This window comes from Camelus ferus, chromosome 8, assembly GCF_009834535.1.
Source record: "Camelus ferus isolate YT-003-E chromosome 8, BCGSAC_Cfer_1.0, whole genome shotgun sequence".
NCBI classification, from domain to species: Eukaryota; Metazoa; Chordata; class Mammalia; order Artiodactyla; family Camelidae; genus Camelus; species Camelus ferus.
Window position 1 is genome coordinate 44532948 of NC_045703.1, and position 18102 is coordinate 44551049.

General features: G+C 32.0%; 1 protein-coding gene across 2 annotated transcripts in view; it reads left to right on the forward strand.

Annotated features, from left to right (window-relative positions):
* Positions 1-18102, forward strand: part of LAMA2 (laminin subunit alpha 2) — a 516055-nt gene that overhangs the window by 204984 nt on the left and 292969 nt on the right. For both annotated transcript variants that reach the window (XM_032484891.1, XM_032484892.1), the window contains exons 8-10: positions 2408-2586; positions 8870-8969; positions 10180-10340. In XM_032484891.1, the coding sequence (XP_032340782.1) occupies positions 2408-2586; positions 8870-8969; positions 10180-10340 (440 nt within the window). The remainder of the gene's footprint in view (positions 1-2407; positions 2587-8869; positions 8970-10179; positions 10341-18102) is intronic.

An 18102-nucleotide genomic window follows, 5' to 3' on the forward strand; every position in this document is an offset into this window, starting at 1 on the left:
TCATGTTTATACATACTGTCAGCAATACGAGTTCTAAATAATGTGAGAATAAATTTATATTTCTCTGTGTTTCCCTCTAGCTATACTGGTAGTAGAAATCTTGACTATTTCTTACAATATATTTTTACAAGACTTTTAAGAATCCTTGTGCATTGTCCTAAAGATGTAAAACTCCTTGTAATACCTAATGACATATTTGTGACCACATATTCCCCAGAATAAGGTTGGAAAACTCTCTATTAATATAGAAAGAATACCACATCCTATATCAAAAATCCATAGACTGGGGAAGCTATTTGCAACAAATGAGACAAGGAGATAATGCCCTTAGAGATCTTCTGTAGCAATAAGAAAAAATATATATTAAAAAAACTGTTAAAAATGAGCAAAGTTCAAAACAGGCACTTCTCAGGAAAAAATATGACTTATAACCATATAAAGATTATTATTACATTTATAATTAAGGAAATATTAATTGAAACAATGAAAATACTCTTTTTAACTTACCAAAGTGTTCATTCATTCACTCAGCAAATGCTTGAATGCTTACTATGTCCAGAAACTGAATTGAAAGTGTTGATAATGAAGTGTCGGTGAGGCCATGGGAAAACAGGTTTCATCATAGCAATTGGAAGGAGAGTAGTCTGACATGGCATTTTTGGAGGGAAATTTTTCAAGTTAATTAAAATTAAAATTTAACATGTTCCTTGCCTAGAAATTGTCCTTGCAGGAATTTAACCTATAGATGTACTCAGATGGCTAGACAGGACACATTATGAGCCTTATCATTGGTACCTGGTCCTTCTGCTACTGACATTTACGGGGTTGAGTATTTACTGTCCCAGGCATTCTGCTAGGTAATTTGCATTCTCTCAACAACCTAAGAGTTAATGAACTAAAATGGCACTAAAACTTGAATTTCCTCCTCAAATAACTCAGCTGGCAAATGGGAAACTGTCTATCATCAGAACCCCGACTCTGACCTCCACCTCCATTGATCTCCTAGTAGGTACTCAGTGTTATCTATAAAGAAGAAATCTGGAAACACTGTAACTGCCCATTAATAGGGACCTGATGAATACTTCCATTCAAGAAGTACCCAGTGTAACCTTAGGGAGAACATATACCGTTAGATAGAGAACTATGCTATTTACTATTAGTAAAAAGAAATAGTTCAGCACAGTATGTAAATGTCCCCCTTTGTGGAATTAAAAAAAAAAAAGATTGAGCAGTGTGCCACATACACGCATGTGCACATGCACACACTTGCAGACGTACGCACGCACATATATGTGTGGAAATCAATACAAAGATACCTGAGAAACTCAACATCAGAAGAAGATGTCACAATGTATCTTTTCCCTGGTTCCCACCCTAAAATAAATTCCATCATTTTTCAAAGCCTTAGTTCTCCCTGGGGAAGTGATTTTTCACTTCTCTGAACTGCTGTAATGTGACATGAAAAAGAAGAGGAGAAGAGGGTAGGAAAAAAAGGAGGATGAAGAAGAGAGGAAGTGGAGGAGGAAAAAATCAATTAAGAACTTATTGACAAGGCATTATGCTAATGATTTTACATGCATTTTCACACCTAATGCTTTGAAATATCCCTATCTGCTAATTACTATTGACCACTCCACATTTTATATGGAAACTGAGCCTTAGTGAAATTAAGACTTTCTCTACTCCCATGACTTCTCAGTAGTGAGAGGACATGCCCATCCAAGACTGGCACAAAATAGCCAGCCACTAGGTTACTTGGTGGTTTTCATCCATCTTTTTTCTCTTACCAGGTAACTTGAAGGGACTGTGGTAGTGGTGAGCCCTGCAGACTCTGGAGCCTGACTTCAGAGTTTGACTTACAATACTGATTTGGATGAGGGACCAAGGACAGAGAGGGCTAACTGCAGAGTTCTACTCCAGCTTTCCACTGCGCAAAAGATTGGTGCCCTTAATACCTGCATTATTCAAGAGTCAAATGTATATACTAAACATCCTTTTTTACCCATAAAATCTAACACAGAGATTGACATATAATAATTATTCATTACACATTACATGGGTATTAATCATTCGGTGCCATAATTCAATAATTTGTCATAGTAGGAGATTATAGGTTGAATTATATGAAATATCAGTTTTATTAGATAAAATCAGTCAAACATTGGCAATTTCATATGATTCAGCTTAACTTATGTTTCAGTTATTTCCAGTTCCATTAAAACATGTGAACTTAATAATGTATCTAATAAATCCAAATACTTCCTAGATACTTTTGTATTGATCATATGCACATAATGTAATATAATTTTTCATATGGTAAAAAAATCTCTTGTGCAATAGAAAATAATTTTTAAATATATCTGAAATCTGAATTTAATGTTTATGAATTTATTTTTCCCTAATGCAGCCTGCAATTGTCATGGGAAAGCTGAAGAATGCTATTATGATGAAAATGTTGCCAGAAGAAATCTGAGTTTAAATATACGTGGAAAGTACATTGGAGGGGGTGTGTGCATTAATTGTACTCAAAACACTGCTGGTGTAAACTGTGAGACGTGCGTTGATGGTTTCTTCAGACCCAAAGGGGTAAAGTTTACTTTTCCTTTTATGAAGTGTTATTTTGGCTTTTTCATACAGAAATGTATTAGAGAGAAAAATAATTTTGATAGCTTTTCTAAACAGCTGGACTTCAAATTTTGAAAGGTGATGAGGAACATTTCAAAAGGAGAAACTGATATAAATCTTTGAGGATGTGATGTAAAACATTTCTATCTGTCCAGAAGTTTCCACTGTGCCTCATTCCAGTCAATCCCCACCCCCAGGCAAACTCTGTTCTGATTTTTAGAACATAAATTAGTTTTGCCTCTTAGAGAATTTCATAAAAGTGAAATCATAAAGTACATACAATTTTTAGTCTTCCTTTCACTCAATGTTAAGATTTATCCCATGTTGGCCATGTCAATTATTAGTTCTTTCTCAAAAAAAAAAAAAATTGCTGAGGGCTCCTTTGCATGAACATACCTCGAATTTTAATCTGTTTTCCTGTTGTTGGATATTTGGGTTATTTCCAGTTTTGGGTTAGTTCCTACAAAACAATTTTATATAAGTCTTTTTGTGGTCATGTTTTATTCATCTAGTGTAAACATCTAAGAGTAGAATCCTTTATTCACAGGCTAGATATGTGTTTGCCTTTACAAGAACTGCCAACATTTTGCCAGATTAGTAATACTATTTTGCATATTCACCAAAAGTGTATGTGAGTTCCCATCCTTCTGTACCATCTCTAATATTTGGTGCTGACTATCTTTTGGAATTAGCTGTTCAAGAGGATGTGGGTGTAGTGGGCATGGCAGGTGGGTATCAGGCAATAATAAGTCGTTCCCATCAATGCTTGGTGCTACAGCAGATCTTCTGTTATGAATTTACAGCAGATCTTGTGGATTAAATTTTCATTTTAAGTGCTTATTGACTACCCCTAAATCCCTTGTTATTCCTTTAAAGTCAGTAGTATTTATACTGATATTTCCTTTTAATTCCTAAAATTGTTAATTTATGTTCTCTTTTTTATTGATCACTTATGCTAGAAGTTTACCAATTTTCTTAATCTTTTCAAACAAACTTTTGCTTTTTATTTTTTCTTTATTTATTGATTTCTGTTCTTTATTATATTATTCTTTTAACCTGTTTTGGGTTTAAATTTCTTTTCTTCAATTGTCTATCAATTTGGAAACTTAGATTATTGACTTTAAACCTTTCTCTTTTTTTCGATTGTAAGCACTTAAATATAAATTCCCTTTTAGTGAGAATTTTAGCTGGTTCCCACGAGTTCATAAGTGCTTTACATACATTATCATCTATTTAAATAATTTTTATTTATGTTGTGATTTGTTCTCTGTTGTTTAATTTCCAAATATTTGGGCTTTATTAAAATATTATCTTTTTATTGAGTTATACACTATCTTATGGTCTGAGGCATACTCTCTAAGATGCCAGACTTCAGAGGTTTCTTGAGATTTATCTTATGGCTCAGTTCATGGTCTTTCTTGGTAAACCAGCATGTGCAGTTGAGGAGAATATTTATCCTGAAGTTGATAATGGCTATAAATGTGGATTTGTCAAATATATGATTGTGAATTCTTACCTTTCATTTTGTCAATATTTCCTCATGTACTTAGAAGCACTGTTTTGGGGTGCATACATATTTAGAATTTTTTCTATCTTTATATATTCTATGTCTTATAAAAATTATGAAAATCTCTTTATCTCAGATAAAACTTTTTGTTATAAAGTCAACTTTGTCTGCTGTTAGTATAGCTGTACCAGCTTTCTTATGCATAGTATATATTTTCCCATTTTTTAGTTTCAGTCTATTTGCATTTTTATTTAAAAACAAATATAAACAGTAAAATAGCTGGGTGTTGCTTTTTTATCCTGATAATCATTGTCTTTTAAACCGCATGTTTAGTCCACACATTTAATGTAATTAAGGGGTGGTTGGGTTTGCTATTTATTTTCGGGTTTTGTTCCAGTTCTTCCTTTTCTGTCTTCTTTTGTGTTAAACAAACAGATCTATTTTATTTTTTTTGGTTCCATTTTATTTGTTTACTATCTTTTTGACTGTAGTCCTTTGTATTATCTTTTCAATTTTTTAGTTCATGCTATAGAGATTATAATATACCTTCTTAACTTGTCACTGTCTGCTCAGAGTAACTAATACAATACTTGCTTAACATACAATCAAAATTTTATTTAGTGTAGTTCTATCTACACCTATCTTTTGAGCTGATATTTCCATATATTGCATATAAGTTCTAAGTCTCCAATACAGTGTTGTAATTTTTGTTTGAAGTCACTTTTCCTTTAAAGAAATGAAGGGGAGGAAAAGATAGTTTTACATTAACCATCTATTTACCATTTCTAGTATTTATTTCTTTCTGATTAACTGGGCTCTGTCTGGTATAATTTCCCTTCTACCTGAAGAACTTCCTTTAGGTATTTTTTTATAGTACAAGAACTGCTGGTGACAAATTCTCTCAAGCTTTATTTTATCTGAAAATGTCTTTATTTTTTTCCTTACTATTGACATATATTTTCATTACGAGGAGGGAGATTTTAGTTTGTTTTTCTTTCAGTACTTTATAGATACGGTGTTTTCTGGATTTCATTTTTTCTTATGAGAAGGGAGCCATCACTTGTATTTTTGTTCTTCTACATATAACAGGTTTTTCATTCTTTGATCGATTTCGAGATGTCCTGTTTATATTTGCCTTTTAGCAGCCAAACTATGTACTGGCAAACTATGGCCTCTAGATCAAATTTGGCATGGCCTATATTTGTATGGCCTACAAACAAAAAATGTTTTTTTTTTTTTTTTTACATTTGTAAGAGCTTGTTAAAAGAAAAAAGAGAAGGAGGAGAAGAAGAAGAAAAAGAAGGGGAAGGGAAAAGAGAAGGAAAGAGAAGAAAAAAGAAAAACAACATTAGGAAAAAGAAGAACAAAAACAAGATGAACAAGAACTTGGAGGAGGAAGCAGAGGAGAGGAGGAACTGGGAGAGAAAAAAAACAGACCTTATGTGGTTTATAAAACCAACAATTTTACTATATGGCCTTTTGTAGAAAGTTTTCCAGTTTCAGAGTTAGAGACCCCATGTGCCTAAGTGTGACTTTCTTTGTGCTTATCTTCTTGGTTACTGAGCTTCTTCTAATTATAAGTTAATATTTTATACCACATTTTGGAAATTTTAGGACATTATTTCTTAAAACATTTTTTTAAAGCTTGCCATCTCTTCTCCTTTTGTGACTCCAGCTACATGCAGGTTAGGTTGCTAGACTGTGTCCTACAGGTTCCTGAGGCTGTGCTAATTAAATTTTTTTTCTTTTTTTTCTTCTTGGGATTGGATAACTTCTGTTTGTCTGTGACTAGGTTACCATGGTTTCTCCCTAGCATATCCATAATTTTTTCATTGAAATATTTTACTTTTCAGCTTTCTAGAGTTCTTAATTTTTTATTTCTCTGCTAAAATACTACATGCATATCACTCATTATAATAAATGTTATTCCCTTTATGTTCTTAAGCATGTATGGAGTACCTGTATAAGTCCTTGTCTGCTAACTTCATTACCTGGGACAACTCAAGGTCTGTTTTTATTGACTTGTTTTTTTTATTTTTTCAGGAGCACACCTTTGTTTTTTTCCTCATGTGTAGTAATTTATGACTTACACAGGATATTGTGCATGATACAGTATAGAGACAAGATTTTGTTACCTTCTTCTGAAGATTTTTGATTTTTTTAATTTGGTAGTCAACTTACTGACTAATCATTATGAAACTATACTTTGTTAGAGCAGATTAATAGAAAGCTCTGGGTGTTGATCTAAACTTCTAACTTGGTTCATAAACTTTAATTTCAGTTTACTTTATGGTGTGTGAACTGGAAATTTCTACTCAGGCCAGCTGCTGCTTTCCACAGGACTCCTTGAAATTTCCTGAATTAATGTACAATTAAGGGATCAGTTAATAATTGAGGGGTATTTATACGCAGATTTTGTTACCCTTATACAAACATGGATCTCATCTAGTGCATTTTTTCTTTCAAATCTCAGTTCCTTCCAGTTTCTGCCTGCTTTGGATTATTCTCCCAAGTCCTCAAATACTTGATTTTTATATTTTATCCAAAATTCATAATTGTTACTTGAGGGTGTGCTGGATCTGTACCAGACACTCTGTCATCATCAAAACTGGAAGCTTGATCAAGTTTTTTATTAGGACAAGTTGTTAAGTGAATCTGAGCTTAGATTTTGATATTTTAACCCATAAAAATGCTTATGCTATATTGTGTTAAAAGATTAAAATCTTTTAAGTGCTTAATATTTGGGTAGAAGTTCATTGTGTTTTTATGAAGATAAAGAAAGAGAAGTTTGTGCACTGCAAATTTTATAGCTGAAAGTTATCTCTGATAGTCTTAAAATTATTGCTTTATAATCTAATTTTAGATTTATCTGCTAAATATGTGTATTTAAGAGTTAAAACAAATATATATGTGTATATATTACATAGTTTACTTTGAGGACTAGTTAGTAACCTTGTTATTTTAATAAAATTCAAAATCAATTATAAAGTAGATATATGTATAGAATCTCATATGTTAAACATTTTTCTTGATCAGCACTCTGATTCAGGCAGATTTTCCCAACTACCAGAAAGAAGGATAAATTAAGAAGATTTAGTTTACTGAAGCTCATCATTGGAATCATAAATCATATTTATAAGAGCTAGGAATTTATCTGAAGAAGTCCCCACTACATGCCCACAGAGGGTTTTGGGGTTTTTTTTTTTTTTTTTGGCTTTTGTCTTTTGGGTTTTTTTTGTATGTCTTGGTGGTTTTCTCGGGGTTAGAAAGCCCTTGTCCCAATTCCACTCTCAAATTGCTACTCATACTTCAAGCCCCAGTCTAAATGTCACTTTTTCTGTGAAACATTGCTTGACTTCATTGTGTTATTATTCCCTCCTCTTTTGCCCCATAATGCTCTGCTCTGCTTATGTGTGTTTTATCACTTGACACATTCTATTTAATCAATATCTTTCAAGTCCTTTATTCCTGTAAGCTTCTTTAAGTCAGGAATCAGGCATTACCTATCTGTGCTTTGTAGGAAGTAAATGAATATGTCCTAAACAAATGATGATTTTTGAAACTGATCTGTGGACATAGTTGGTTGATATTCTATCAGATATGTAAATATTTCTCTCCTTATGACACTGACTTATATTAGCAAACAAGTTTTTATTTGTAAATTAAGCCTAGGTATATACATATATAAAAATTGATTTTTATGGGGGAATTATATATATTTATATACATACATTTATATATGTATTCAGCAGTATTTCAGTATTTCCTAGGCAAATAATTTAGTTATTTTTTTGTTGTTAGCCTATTGTATCAGGAGAATATTGTATATATGCTACAGAACAGTCTAGGTTTGTTTAATTTAAATATTCTAACATTGAGAGCTTCCAGCTGTATTAAATATTTAGTATATATGAGGAACCTTATGAGATACTTTATGTTATTCCTCTTAATTTTAATTTAAGAACATAACTATCGTTGCTATTACTATCCTCATATTACCAGGGAGTAAATGAGTTGCAGGAGGTCGCATAGCCAGTAAGTGGCCACACTGGGATATGAGCTCGAGGTTTCCTAGTTATAGAGCCTACACTGTTTTCCTCTAGATTATGCTGCCTTCTCAGAAAATCTAATTTTTAATCTAAATATTTAACTTTATCTTTTTTCAAGCACCAAATACAAATTTCTGCTTAATTAATCATATCATGATCAATGTGAAAAAGTTCTTGAAAAATAAATTTGAGGAAAATTACTAATTTTGAGCTCTTTTGTAATAAAACAAAACAATGAGGAAGATTTTATTATGGAATATATATTTCTCTAATATTCTCTACATACGTAAACATTTTTTTTGTTATGATAATACTTTGGATATAAAAGAAAGAGATGTATAACTGAAATGTGTACGAATTAAAAGGCTATTTGGGGTTTTCTTTAAAAACTTCTGCAAAAGATAAAACATGATGAAACTTATGTGGCAAAATCTTGATAATTGTTGAATCAATATAACATATATAGGAATTTATTATACAATCCTCTTTATTTCTGTGTATCCACTTAGAAGAAATGAATTTTGGAAATTGCAAACATATATTAAAGAAACTTTCTTATATTATCATTTCTCAATATAATTTATTACTGTATATTATTAAAATTAGTTTATCTTTAAATGCTTGTGGAATTGAAAAATATTAATGTTTTCATTACACTTGATTAAAAGCATTTTAATATTTTTGTTAGGTATCTCCAAATTATCCAAGACCATGCCAGCCATGCCATTGTGATCCAGTTGGTTCCTTAAATGCAGTGTGTGTCAAGGATGAAAAACATGCTCGACGAGGTAAGAGTGGCCATAGAGGATCATTGTTCTGATGGAAGGACAGCTAAAGCCAAATGTGATTATTTCAGGAGAACATGTTGCAGTTGATTTCATTCGCATAATAAATGTATTCTTATATCTATCAATATCCTCTCCAGAAAGCCATTTTTAATTCATCTCAATAATTATTTTTGTGTTTAATTATTCTTTAAAAGCAAAAAGAGTTGTTTTGCACTAGATACACATGTATGCATATATATACACATATTTAAGTATCTATGTGTATATATATATTTTTTCTAGTCAATTACAAACCTGTGATGTATGTAATTTTTTGATGTCTTGTTATTTGTGAGATTGTTTTGTAGCCTCTGTGGTTTCTAAGGTGAAATGACAGCACTGAGGGATGTGTGTGCATAATGAGAAGAGCAAATAGAGATCACAGATGGAAATGTAGTCAATAGTGTAGAAAGTAAGCAGTGTACATAAAGGACCACAAAAGATAGTAGTCATGAGTTAATGAAGGGAGGATGGCTGACTTTAAGCCAAATACTTTATTTGAGGATTGAAGTTCATAATGAAATCCAAACATTAAGAAATCAAATGTCAAAATAACTCCTTGATGTAAAACATTTAGTAGCTACTTTCAGGAAAGTTGCTTGCCAAAGTTAAGTAGGAAATTCATAGAATATATCTGAAACTGTTTCTTTATATTTTAAGAGGGGATTCTTCTCGTCTTTGGAAAGACTAAAATAAATCATGGCTATAATACAGGCTTTTCCCCCACCACCCCAAAGACTTTTGAGTTAAAAGACTGGTAATGTTTCTTTGGCACAGTTTAGCTTACCTGATTTCTTCACAAAACTATAGGATTATCTATTTATCCTTAGTCTTAAATCTTAAAAGATTAAAAAAAATGATAGTTTTAACACTAAGATGGTGAATTATTGATGTCATTTTTCATTTTATGGTCCCTTATCTTTTTATGATATCAACTAAATCATATTGTTTTTAGTAGTATGATTTAACTTCCTCCTTGAGTTTAAAATGGTATTTTGTTGTTGAAAAGGGATAAAAAATAGAAAAGTGGAAATACAAGTATATGATGTAATGGTGATTCAGCAACAATACAGCATATTTTTACTCCCAAAGTAGTTTCCCATCTTGTGATAGTCAAAGGCGGTTTATGAGTCAGTTAGAAAATATTGATACATGTCTCATCTTCCGTTAGGTCTGGCGCCTGGGTCCTGCCATTGCAAACCTGGCTTCAGAGGGGTGAGCTGTGATCGGTGTGCCAGGGGCTACACTGGCTACCCAGACTGCAAACCTTGTAACTGTAGTGGTGCAGGAAGCACCAATGAGGACCCTTGTTTTGGACCCTGTAACTGCAAGGTATGTTGTTTATTCCAGTAATGTCTCACTTGTAAGACCAAAGGTCATTTCCCTTGACTTCTCTCTTATGTCTGCTGGCATTAAGCAATTGGAATAACTTTTGTAAATGTCCACTCTCTATTCTATTTGTGGTACACCTATAAGTGTCTTTAGAACCAGGTTTATGGTAACAAGACACATGCCATTTGTTTAAAAACCTACAAATACACAGAAGATATGTGACCTTAAAAATGTGTTATTTTGTAACAAAAACACTTTTCCCCCATTACCTTTCTAGTCTGTTAATTTAAAAATATACAACACTAAATCTCGCAACCCTTTGAAACAGGTATACACTCAAATCTACTTTACCTTTGTATCTAATCCTGAAAATAATTGTCAAGGTTTTTTTCTAGATTTTTAAATAATCTTCTGAAGTTTGAACCCAGATAGATCTGAAAATACCATGTTCAAACTCCTCTGTTTAATTACTAAATATGTGAGAAACCCTGGCAGAATTGATTAAATGCTCAATATTTCTTCCCACTGCTTTCAGAAATGCAACTTTATTTCTTGTATACACTCAGATAATAGCTCATCATGTTAGCACCAAGGGATGCATTACACCTGCAGCTTATATACATTGAGGAAACAGAGAGGCAAGCACAAGTCTAAAATGATAAAACTGATTTCCTCTAGCTATAGTAATCAGTTCCAAAATGTTCAGATCAGACAGTATTAGCTACATTAGCTGAGAGAATAACACTCCACTGAAAAAGTTAGCGTTCCATACTGATGTAAAAATGAATGTTACTTCTTTTTTTCCTTTTTCTCAATCATAGATGAAACCTTATTAAGAATCTTTCCTTTATTAATGCATTAGTCTTACCTAGGCAGCTATAAATCATGTGCTTACAGTTGTTATATGGATGTGCACATGTATACAAACATTCAACCATAAAATAAGAAGTAAATATTAGTGTTGATGTTGAGTATATATTTATTGGGAAAAGAATATCTGAAATATGAAGCTAAATATTAGAATAATTATATAATAAGTATATGTTATATCAGGGAAATTTAGGTACCTATCTTGGACCACCAAAACAGTAAAACTGTCTACATAAATAGGCAGAAAGTCCACAGTACATGTAAAGAGTTGTCATGTACTGAAATATAATATATTAACTAGACCTATTACCTTTTATATTAATATTATCTGAAATGAAAACTTGCACTTGTCAACCTACATTGTGTAGTAGTCTGTGGGTGATCACTTTGTAAAGGATGTCACTCTTCTTCATCCTGTGTGTCTTTGGGGGAAATCCTATAGGCTTAGTGCATTTTCTGTAATATTTACCAAATATATTCCCTGTGTGTGCTTTATTCCTTTTCCAAAACTCCACAGAAATCTCTAACCTTTATCACTTGTTCAAATAAAGGACAGGCAAAGCTGAGCTTAAAATGAAAGAGAAACCTCCTGAATGTCTAGAATAAAGGAAATCAAACTGAGAAAAAGAAAGGAAGTGTTTTTGTACACATACTATTCATAGAAAGGAGATGCCGGGTATTTGCAAGGAAAGAGTAACAAACACACGAGGGATGCAGGCTACATTTATTTTCTTTGATAAATGCAGCCAGAAAGACTAGAACAGGAGAGCTGTGGCCATTAGCAGAGCTCCAAGGGAAAGTTCCTTGAGCCATCACCTGCTCTCTGCCTGCCTCAACATTGTACCAAGAGTGATTGTAATCCTAATAAGAAAATTGCCTCCTACAAAGTCACTTGAAGGAGAATGAAAAATTATGTAAGCATCATTAAAAGAGTTACCTTTCAACTAAGTGATATTTTAAATAGATGGCTATAAACTCTTATAAACTGAATTTTTTAGGGTAAAACTTAACAGAAAGCAAGTGTTATCAAATATCTACATAATTTTAAAAATCATGAATTATATGCATGTTTCACAAAAACAATATTTGACATAGAAATGTCAGCTGATTATTCAAAACAACATAGATCAGAATGCCATTTAACATGTAAAACTTTATTGACAAGCTAAGATACTAGAGAGTTAAATTCAAATAAAATGACATCTATATAAGCGTTCATCTCCAAAATGTGTACTAACCAGTAAACATTTGCATGTGTATTATTTTATACTGTAATATGTAACAGTTTTCCATAATTTTAATCAGAAGGAAGTAACTTACAAAAGTTTGTGAACATTTTAAGAAAGTACTTTGTCATAAAGTCTTGGGCCTAAATTTATTTCTATTAAAATTTTTAAATGACTGATGTTCTAGTAAAATGCTGTACTGTGAAAAATGGACACCAGTCCCATTTCTGCCATTTTAAATACAAGTATTCTGGATAGAACAGAGGAAATAAATTTGTAATCATGTAGATTCAGGAAAGAAAGGAAATTTCCTAGATGTCAGACCAAAGAACAAAGCCTAAGTTAAGCATAAACGTAAGCAAAACCGTGCAACTGAAATCATGGGGTACGGGATGGAAGGTGATCTTAGTCCTAAGATGAGGATTAAAGTTTAGAGTTTTAATGGCTTCTCTAAGACAACGCTAGGATTTGGACTCAAAGAGGGAAATTGAAACTGAATTCACTTAAGCTTGGACTCTAGAAATGCCCCCTGACAGTGAAACAAGCAGGCACTTGTAAATTCCACCTGCAAGATGGGAGTAGCAGCTAGGAAACATTCTCTTTCCTTTGGGGCTCTAGGTGGGTAGAAATTAGTGCACTGTCAAATCTTCAAATTTGTGTGCCACATGGGAATGGCATTGGTTTTATTCTCCCTTTATGTGCTGGAATTCTTCAACAAGTCAGGCAAATGATATTTCCACAGGAAAGAAACTATAGCCTCAACTGACTATGAACCCACCATAAAGCATAAAGCAGTATACTGCACAGAAGGAAAATAACTACAAAAGGAAACCAGAAGCCACAAGAGTCAGAATATTTGTACACCAAGAATTGGAAAGAATAGAATAGTCTGAAAAAAATGTATAACCTAAAAATATGTAAGCATAATTTATAATATCAATCACAGAAGTAAAATATATAGAAAATGTATAGTCATAAAACATGATTGGAAAATAAAAGAATAAAGAACAAATAGGAAAAAGTAACACAAAGTAGGGCGCTATATTAAAAGAATGAGCAGGTTTGGAAAAAAGTCAATATAATTTACTGCTAGAAATAAAAAATATATTTAGTCATTGAAATTTAAAATTCAGTGAATGAGTTGAACGAGAGATTAGAAACTGCTGGATAGAAAATCAGAAATATAGACCCAAGGAACTTACTTATAAATTGTTGTAGGGACATAAAGAGATAAAAATATGAGATGCTAAGTGGCATGGCTGATAGATGATAAAATGTAACATTATTCTAGCAGCAGTTGCCAAAGAAGAGATCATATGAAATTGAGAAGAAACAATATTCAAGAAATAATGGAGTAAAGAATTATGAAAAATTAAAGAAAGTTATATATCCTCAGTTTGAAGAAGATAAAGAAGTCCATCCCCAGTACTTATAGTAGAAAACTTACCCAGCAGTCAAGACAAAGATTAAAATAATAAGGCTAGAGACAAATATCAGATTATTGTGTTTACCACTAGCAGTTCAACTTCATTGAAAAAACTGCCCAGTGAGATGTGTACTTTAGTAAGAAGAATATTGAACCCAGAAGAGTCCCAAGGGATTGCAGAGTACAAGAATCAGTCTATAAAAAGCAGCAGCATTTATATGTACTAGGGATAACCAATTAGGAAATGTAATAAATATATTTAGAACAGTAACAAAACTATGTGGTACCTGGAAATAAATGTTCTCAAGTAGAGATAATTTTTTAAAGGTTATGAAATATCATAAAATTATATTTTAAATGGGTAGATAGCTGCTAATATCAAGTGCTGGTGAAAATCTGGGGTAATGGAAATATTTACTGCTCCTGTTAGTAGGATGATTAGTACCACAATGTAGGAGACCATTATGGCATTATGTAGTATCACTGAAGATGTTAAAAGCCTGTCAGCCAGCAACTCTATATCTAGACACTTACCCTAAAGAAACTTTTACAATATGTACAAAGAAGCTTACAAAAGATGTTCAAAATAGACCGACTTGTTATAATAAAAATTATAAAAAATCTAAATATCCATAAATAAGAAAAATAAATTATAATATATTCATATAATCTGATACAAGAAGCAACTTAAATGAGTGAAACAGGTCTTACATGTAAAAACACTGATAAATTAATTTCAGGTGAAGTGAAGAAAACAAATGCCATTATGTTATCATTTATGTACATTCTGTGAACACACACACATATAAATTAAAAAATGTAAATACACTGATATGATGTGTACTAATTTCAGAATAGTAGTTAACTCTAGAGAAAGACCAAAAGGAATAGGATGGAAGTGAAGTGAGATTCAAATGTGCTTAAGTTTTATTTCTTTAAAAATATAGCTAAAGCACACATAGGGAAATGTTCGTACTTTTTACCTCTAGGTTGTGGGTAATGGATGATTATGATATTACACGTACTTTTCTGGTGCTTTAAAATAATTCCAAATTTAAAATTTATTTAATTGAAAGAAAAAAGGATTTCTTGAGGTGAATAAAATTTTTACTTAATACAATATCAACTACTTTTATCATTACGCAGAAGATTTTCTGTATATCTTTGTTTAGATAATGATATTATTGAATGTTATCCTCATTATATTTCAAAACATGAAAACAGTGCAGCTCAAGACTCAAAAATATTTATTAATTTTTAATGCATTATTTAAAAAATTTTAAATTTCTCTCTCTTCTGGTAAGTTACAAGAGACAAGCCAATCTCAGTTATGCCAAGTCAATTAAATATAAATACTATTTGACTCTTGATATTTGTTTATTTTAAGTACAACATGCTAGAAATTGGCTCTTTTGAAGTTGGGTGTCATGTTATCTACTCAAAGTCAGTTGAATTATAGGCTCTGATAAATAATATAACTAGACCTTGATCTAGGTAGGAACATGTACTTTTATTTTTATCAAAGTCTTATGATAGAAAGATAAATAGTGAAATAAAAGACTAGAAATCAAAGTCTGTATTTTCATCTTGCTTTGCTTTGGGATTTTTATTACACTTTACAGTAAGTCCTTACTGGCGCAGAAAATTATGTGATCTGACCTTGGTTTATCTCTCCAGAATGTTCTTGAGCTTTAGCCACTGTCTTCCAATCTTGTTTAATTTCTTGAGTCACCAAGTTCTTTCTAATTCTGGAATGTTACAGATTTTATTCAGACTGCTTGGAAAACCTAACTCTGACGTTTTACCTTTGCTCAGCTAGGCCGTTTTCAAGGCTCAGTTCCACTTAGCAAGGCCGTCCTTGCTCACCCAATATAAATCATTCTCCTGCCATAGTCGCTTGACACCTTTTTCTTTTCCTTTATGATCTTTTCACATTTTGCAATCCATTTAATGTTTATCTCACCTGTGATGACATTGATTCTGTATATTTTATTCATCATTAAAAAATACGAAGATAACATAGTGACTCATGCATAAAAAAGAAGGAAAGAAGAAAAGTAAAAATAGTGTGAAACTTTGACAGTTGCTTAAACTGACTGATTCACATTTCTTAGTCTGTAAAATGATATTAAATCTTTCCCACCTAGCTCTCAGTAGGTGTAATTATAAAGTTGAAGCCCTGTGCAAATTTAAAGTATAATCATAAATACCTGCTAGATTAATTTTTTGTTTATTTATATATTTTTTTAAAGTAGAGGTAAGTTTCCATTCTTTTCCCCAATGGGATTTTTATGGTGTGTGCTAACATTTTATTGGTTTGAGTTTCCCTCTTTTCCATTTATGTACAGGAATGATTACCTCATTAACTCATTAGGCTCAAACCCCAGGCATTTTTACAAAAGACATTCAATTTATATATCTCATCCAAAATCTAAATTATAGATGTAAAATTTTTAGTATTAAAAGTACGTGCCAGAGTTTATCTCTTGCAACAGCTACAGTTTCAAAAATATTATGTTAATCAGATTATTTTTAATACTGAAAGCTAAGGTTGTGAAAAGTGAGAACTAATTTTCATTTATTTTCTTCTCTCTGTCTTTCTAACCCACCAGCTATTTATTACATAGCCTTGGGACACTGTATTTAAAGAGTAAACACTCAACAAATACTGCTTATTACCTAATTATCCTTTTGTTAACTTCTTTTAATACTAGGGATGTATTAGAATGAAGGCCATAACAGAGGAAAATTTGTAATTGACTACAAACACCCCAACAAACAGGCATGACTGCAAAATTTCTGAAGCAATTATCACAAAAATAACTTAAATGTCACTGGAGATATTTCTGGTACCTTTGTCAATAGAATTCCCAGTCGGCCAACCATCATAGTTAAACATGTACTGCTGCAGTTGTTCCTAATTTATAAGAAGGCAGCTTCATGAGGAAGAATACAGGGAAATGACTGTGATTCTATTTCTCTAGAGAGAACCTGTGCTGAGGAAACTATAGCAAAAAGAAAACTGATGTCAACCCAACGCTATCTGACTTCAAAAAAAAGGAACCTAGTCAGATTTTTCTACTGCAGCTTTGTTTTTAGGGAAAAGGAGCATCAAAGAAAAAAAAAGGCAGTTATTATCATTTTTTGTAGGGTAGGCCACAAAATACCTAATTAGATACTCAGCTAAATATGTTCAATAGAAATATGTGTCCAAAACACACATTTGTCCCTGTGGGGATGAAAATTGGTTCTTGAGGGACAAAAATATCATATTCACTTTATGTATAAGGCCAACATATTCACACAGTGCATCAGCATATACAGTATATCTGTAGAATTAAAATTTCACAGTAGGAATGATTATGAAAAAAATGACTACAGAGGCTCCTTAGGGACATGATAATGAAAACTAGGTTGAGAAACACTGGTCTGAAGTGACACTTTTTATTATCACAATATATAAGAGAATAAAAATACTTATTACATGGGTTAATTTTTGACAATGGAAAAATAATGACTTTTATTTGTTCCTATTTAACTTTTGTTAATATAGCCAACTGGAATCATGGTTTAGAAACCAGGAGACAAGAGTATTCATTTTTAGGAAAGTATGGTGGTATAAGGGAATGTTTGTCTCTAGAGTGGAAGTCTGGAGCATTCTGGAAATTACCAACTTCATAGGCTTACGTGTAAAAATAATTATTAAATTTGCAAATTAGAAAGAAGCACTATTGAACTCTAAATAAATAAAATATTAAAATTACTGGATTGATGAGAGCTACCCATTTGAAATGCTGAGAGAGAGAACAGATTGGACCCCATTTTGTTTAGATAAACAGTTAAAATGACTTTTAAAATTTTTATTATATCATATGTTAACAACGCTTTTGAAAGTGGTTCCATACTAAGAAGTGATAGAATAACAGCTAAAAGAGAGAGAAATCTCATGACTAAGATAATGTTTGGGTTAGAAGTTGCAGACTCTCGCCTTCATTATTAGGCATTTAGAATCAGTTATTTTCACTTCTGTGCTTTAGAGACTGAGTTGGATGGTGACAAGTTATATGATAAGGTATTTGCCCTTAAAGACCTTAATAGCATAAATGGTAAGAAAAGAACAAAAACAATAGTTTTACTGTTTGGATTTGATTGATTTAAATGACCTTTGGTAGGCATTCTTATATCTGTAAACATACCAATTAGGAGAACAGTGCTGCTGTGGCCTATTTTAATCCTATCA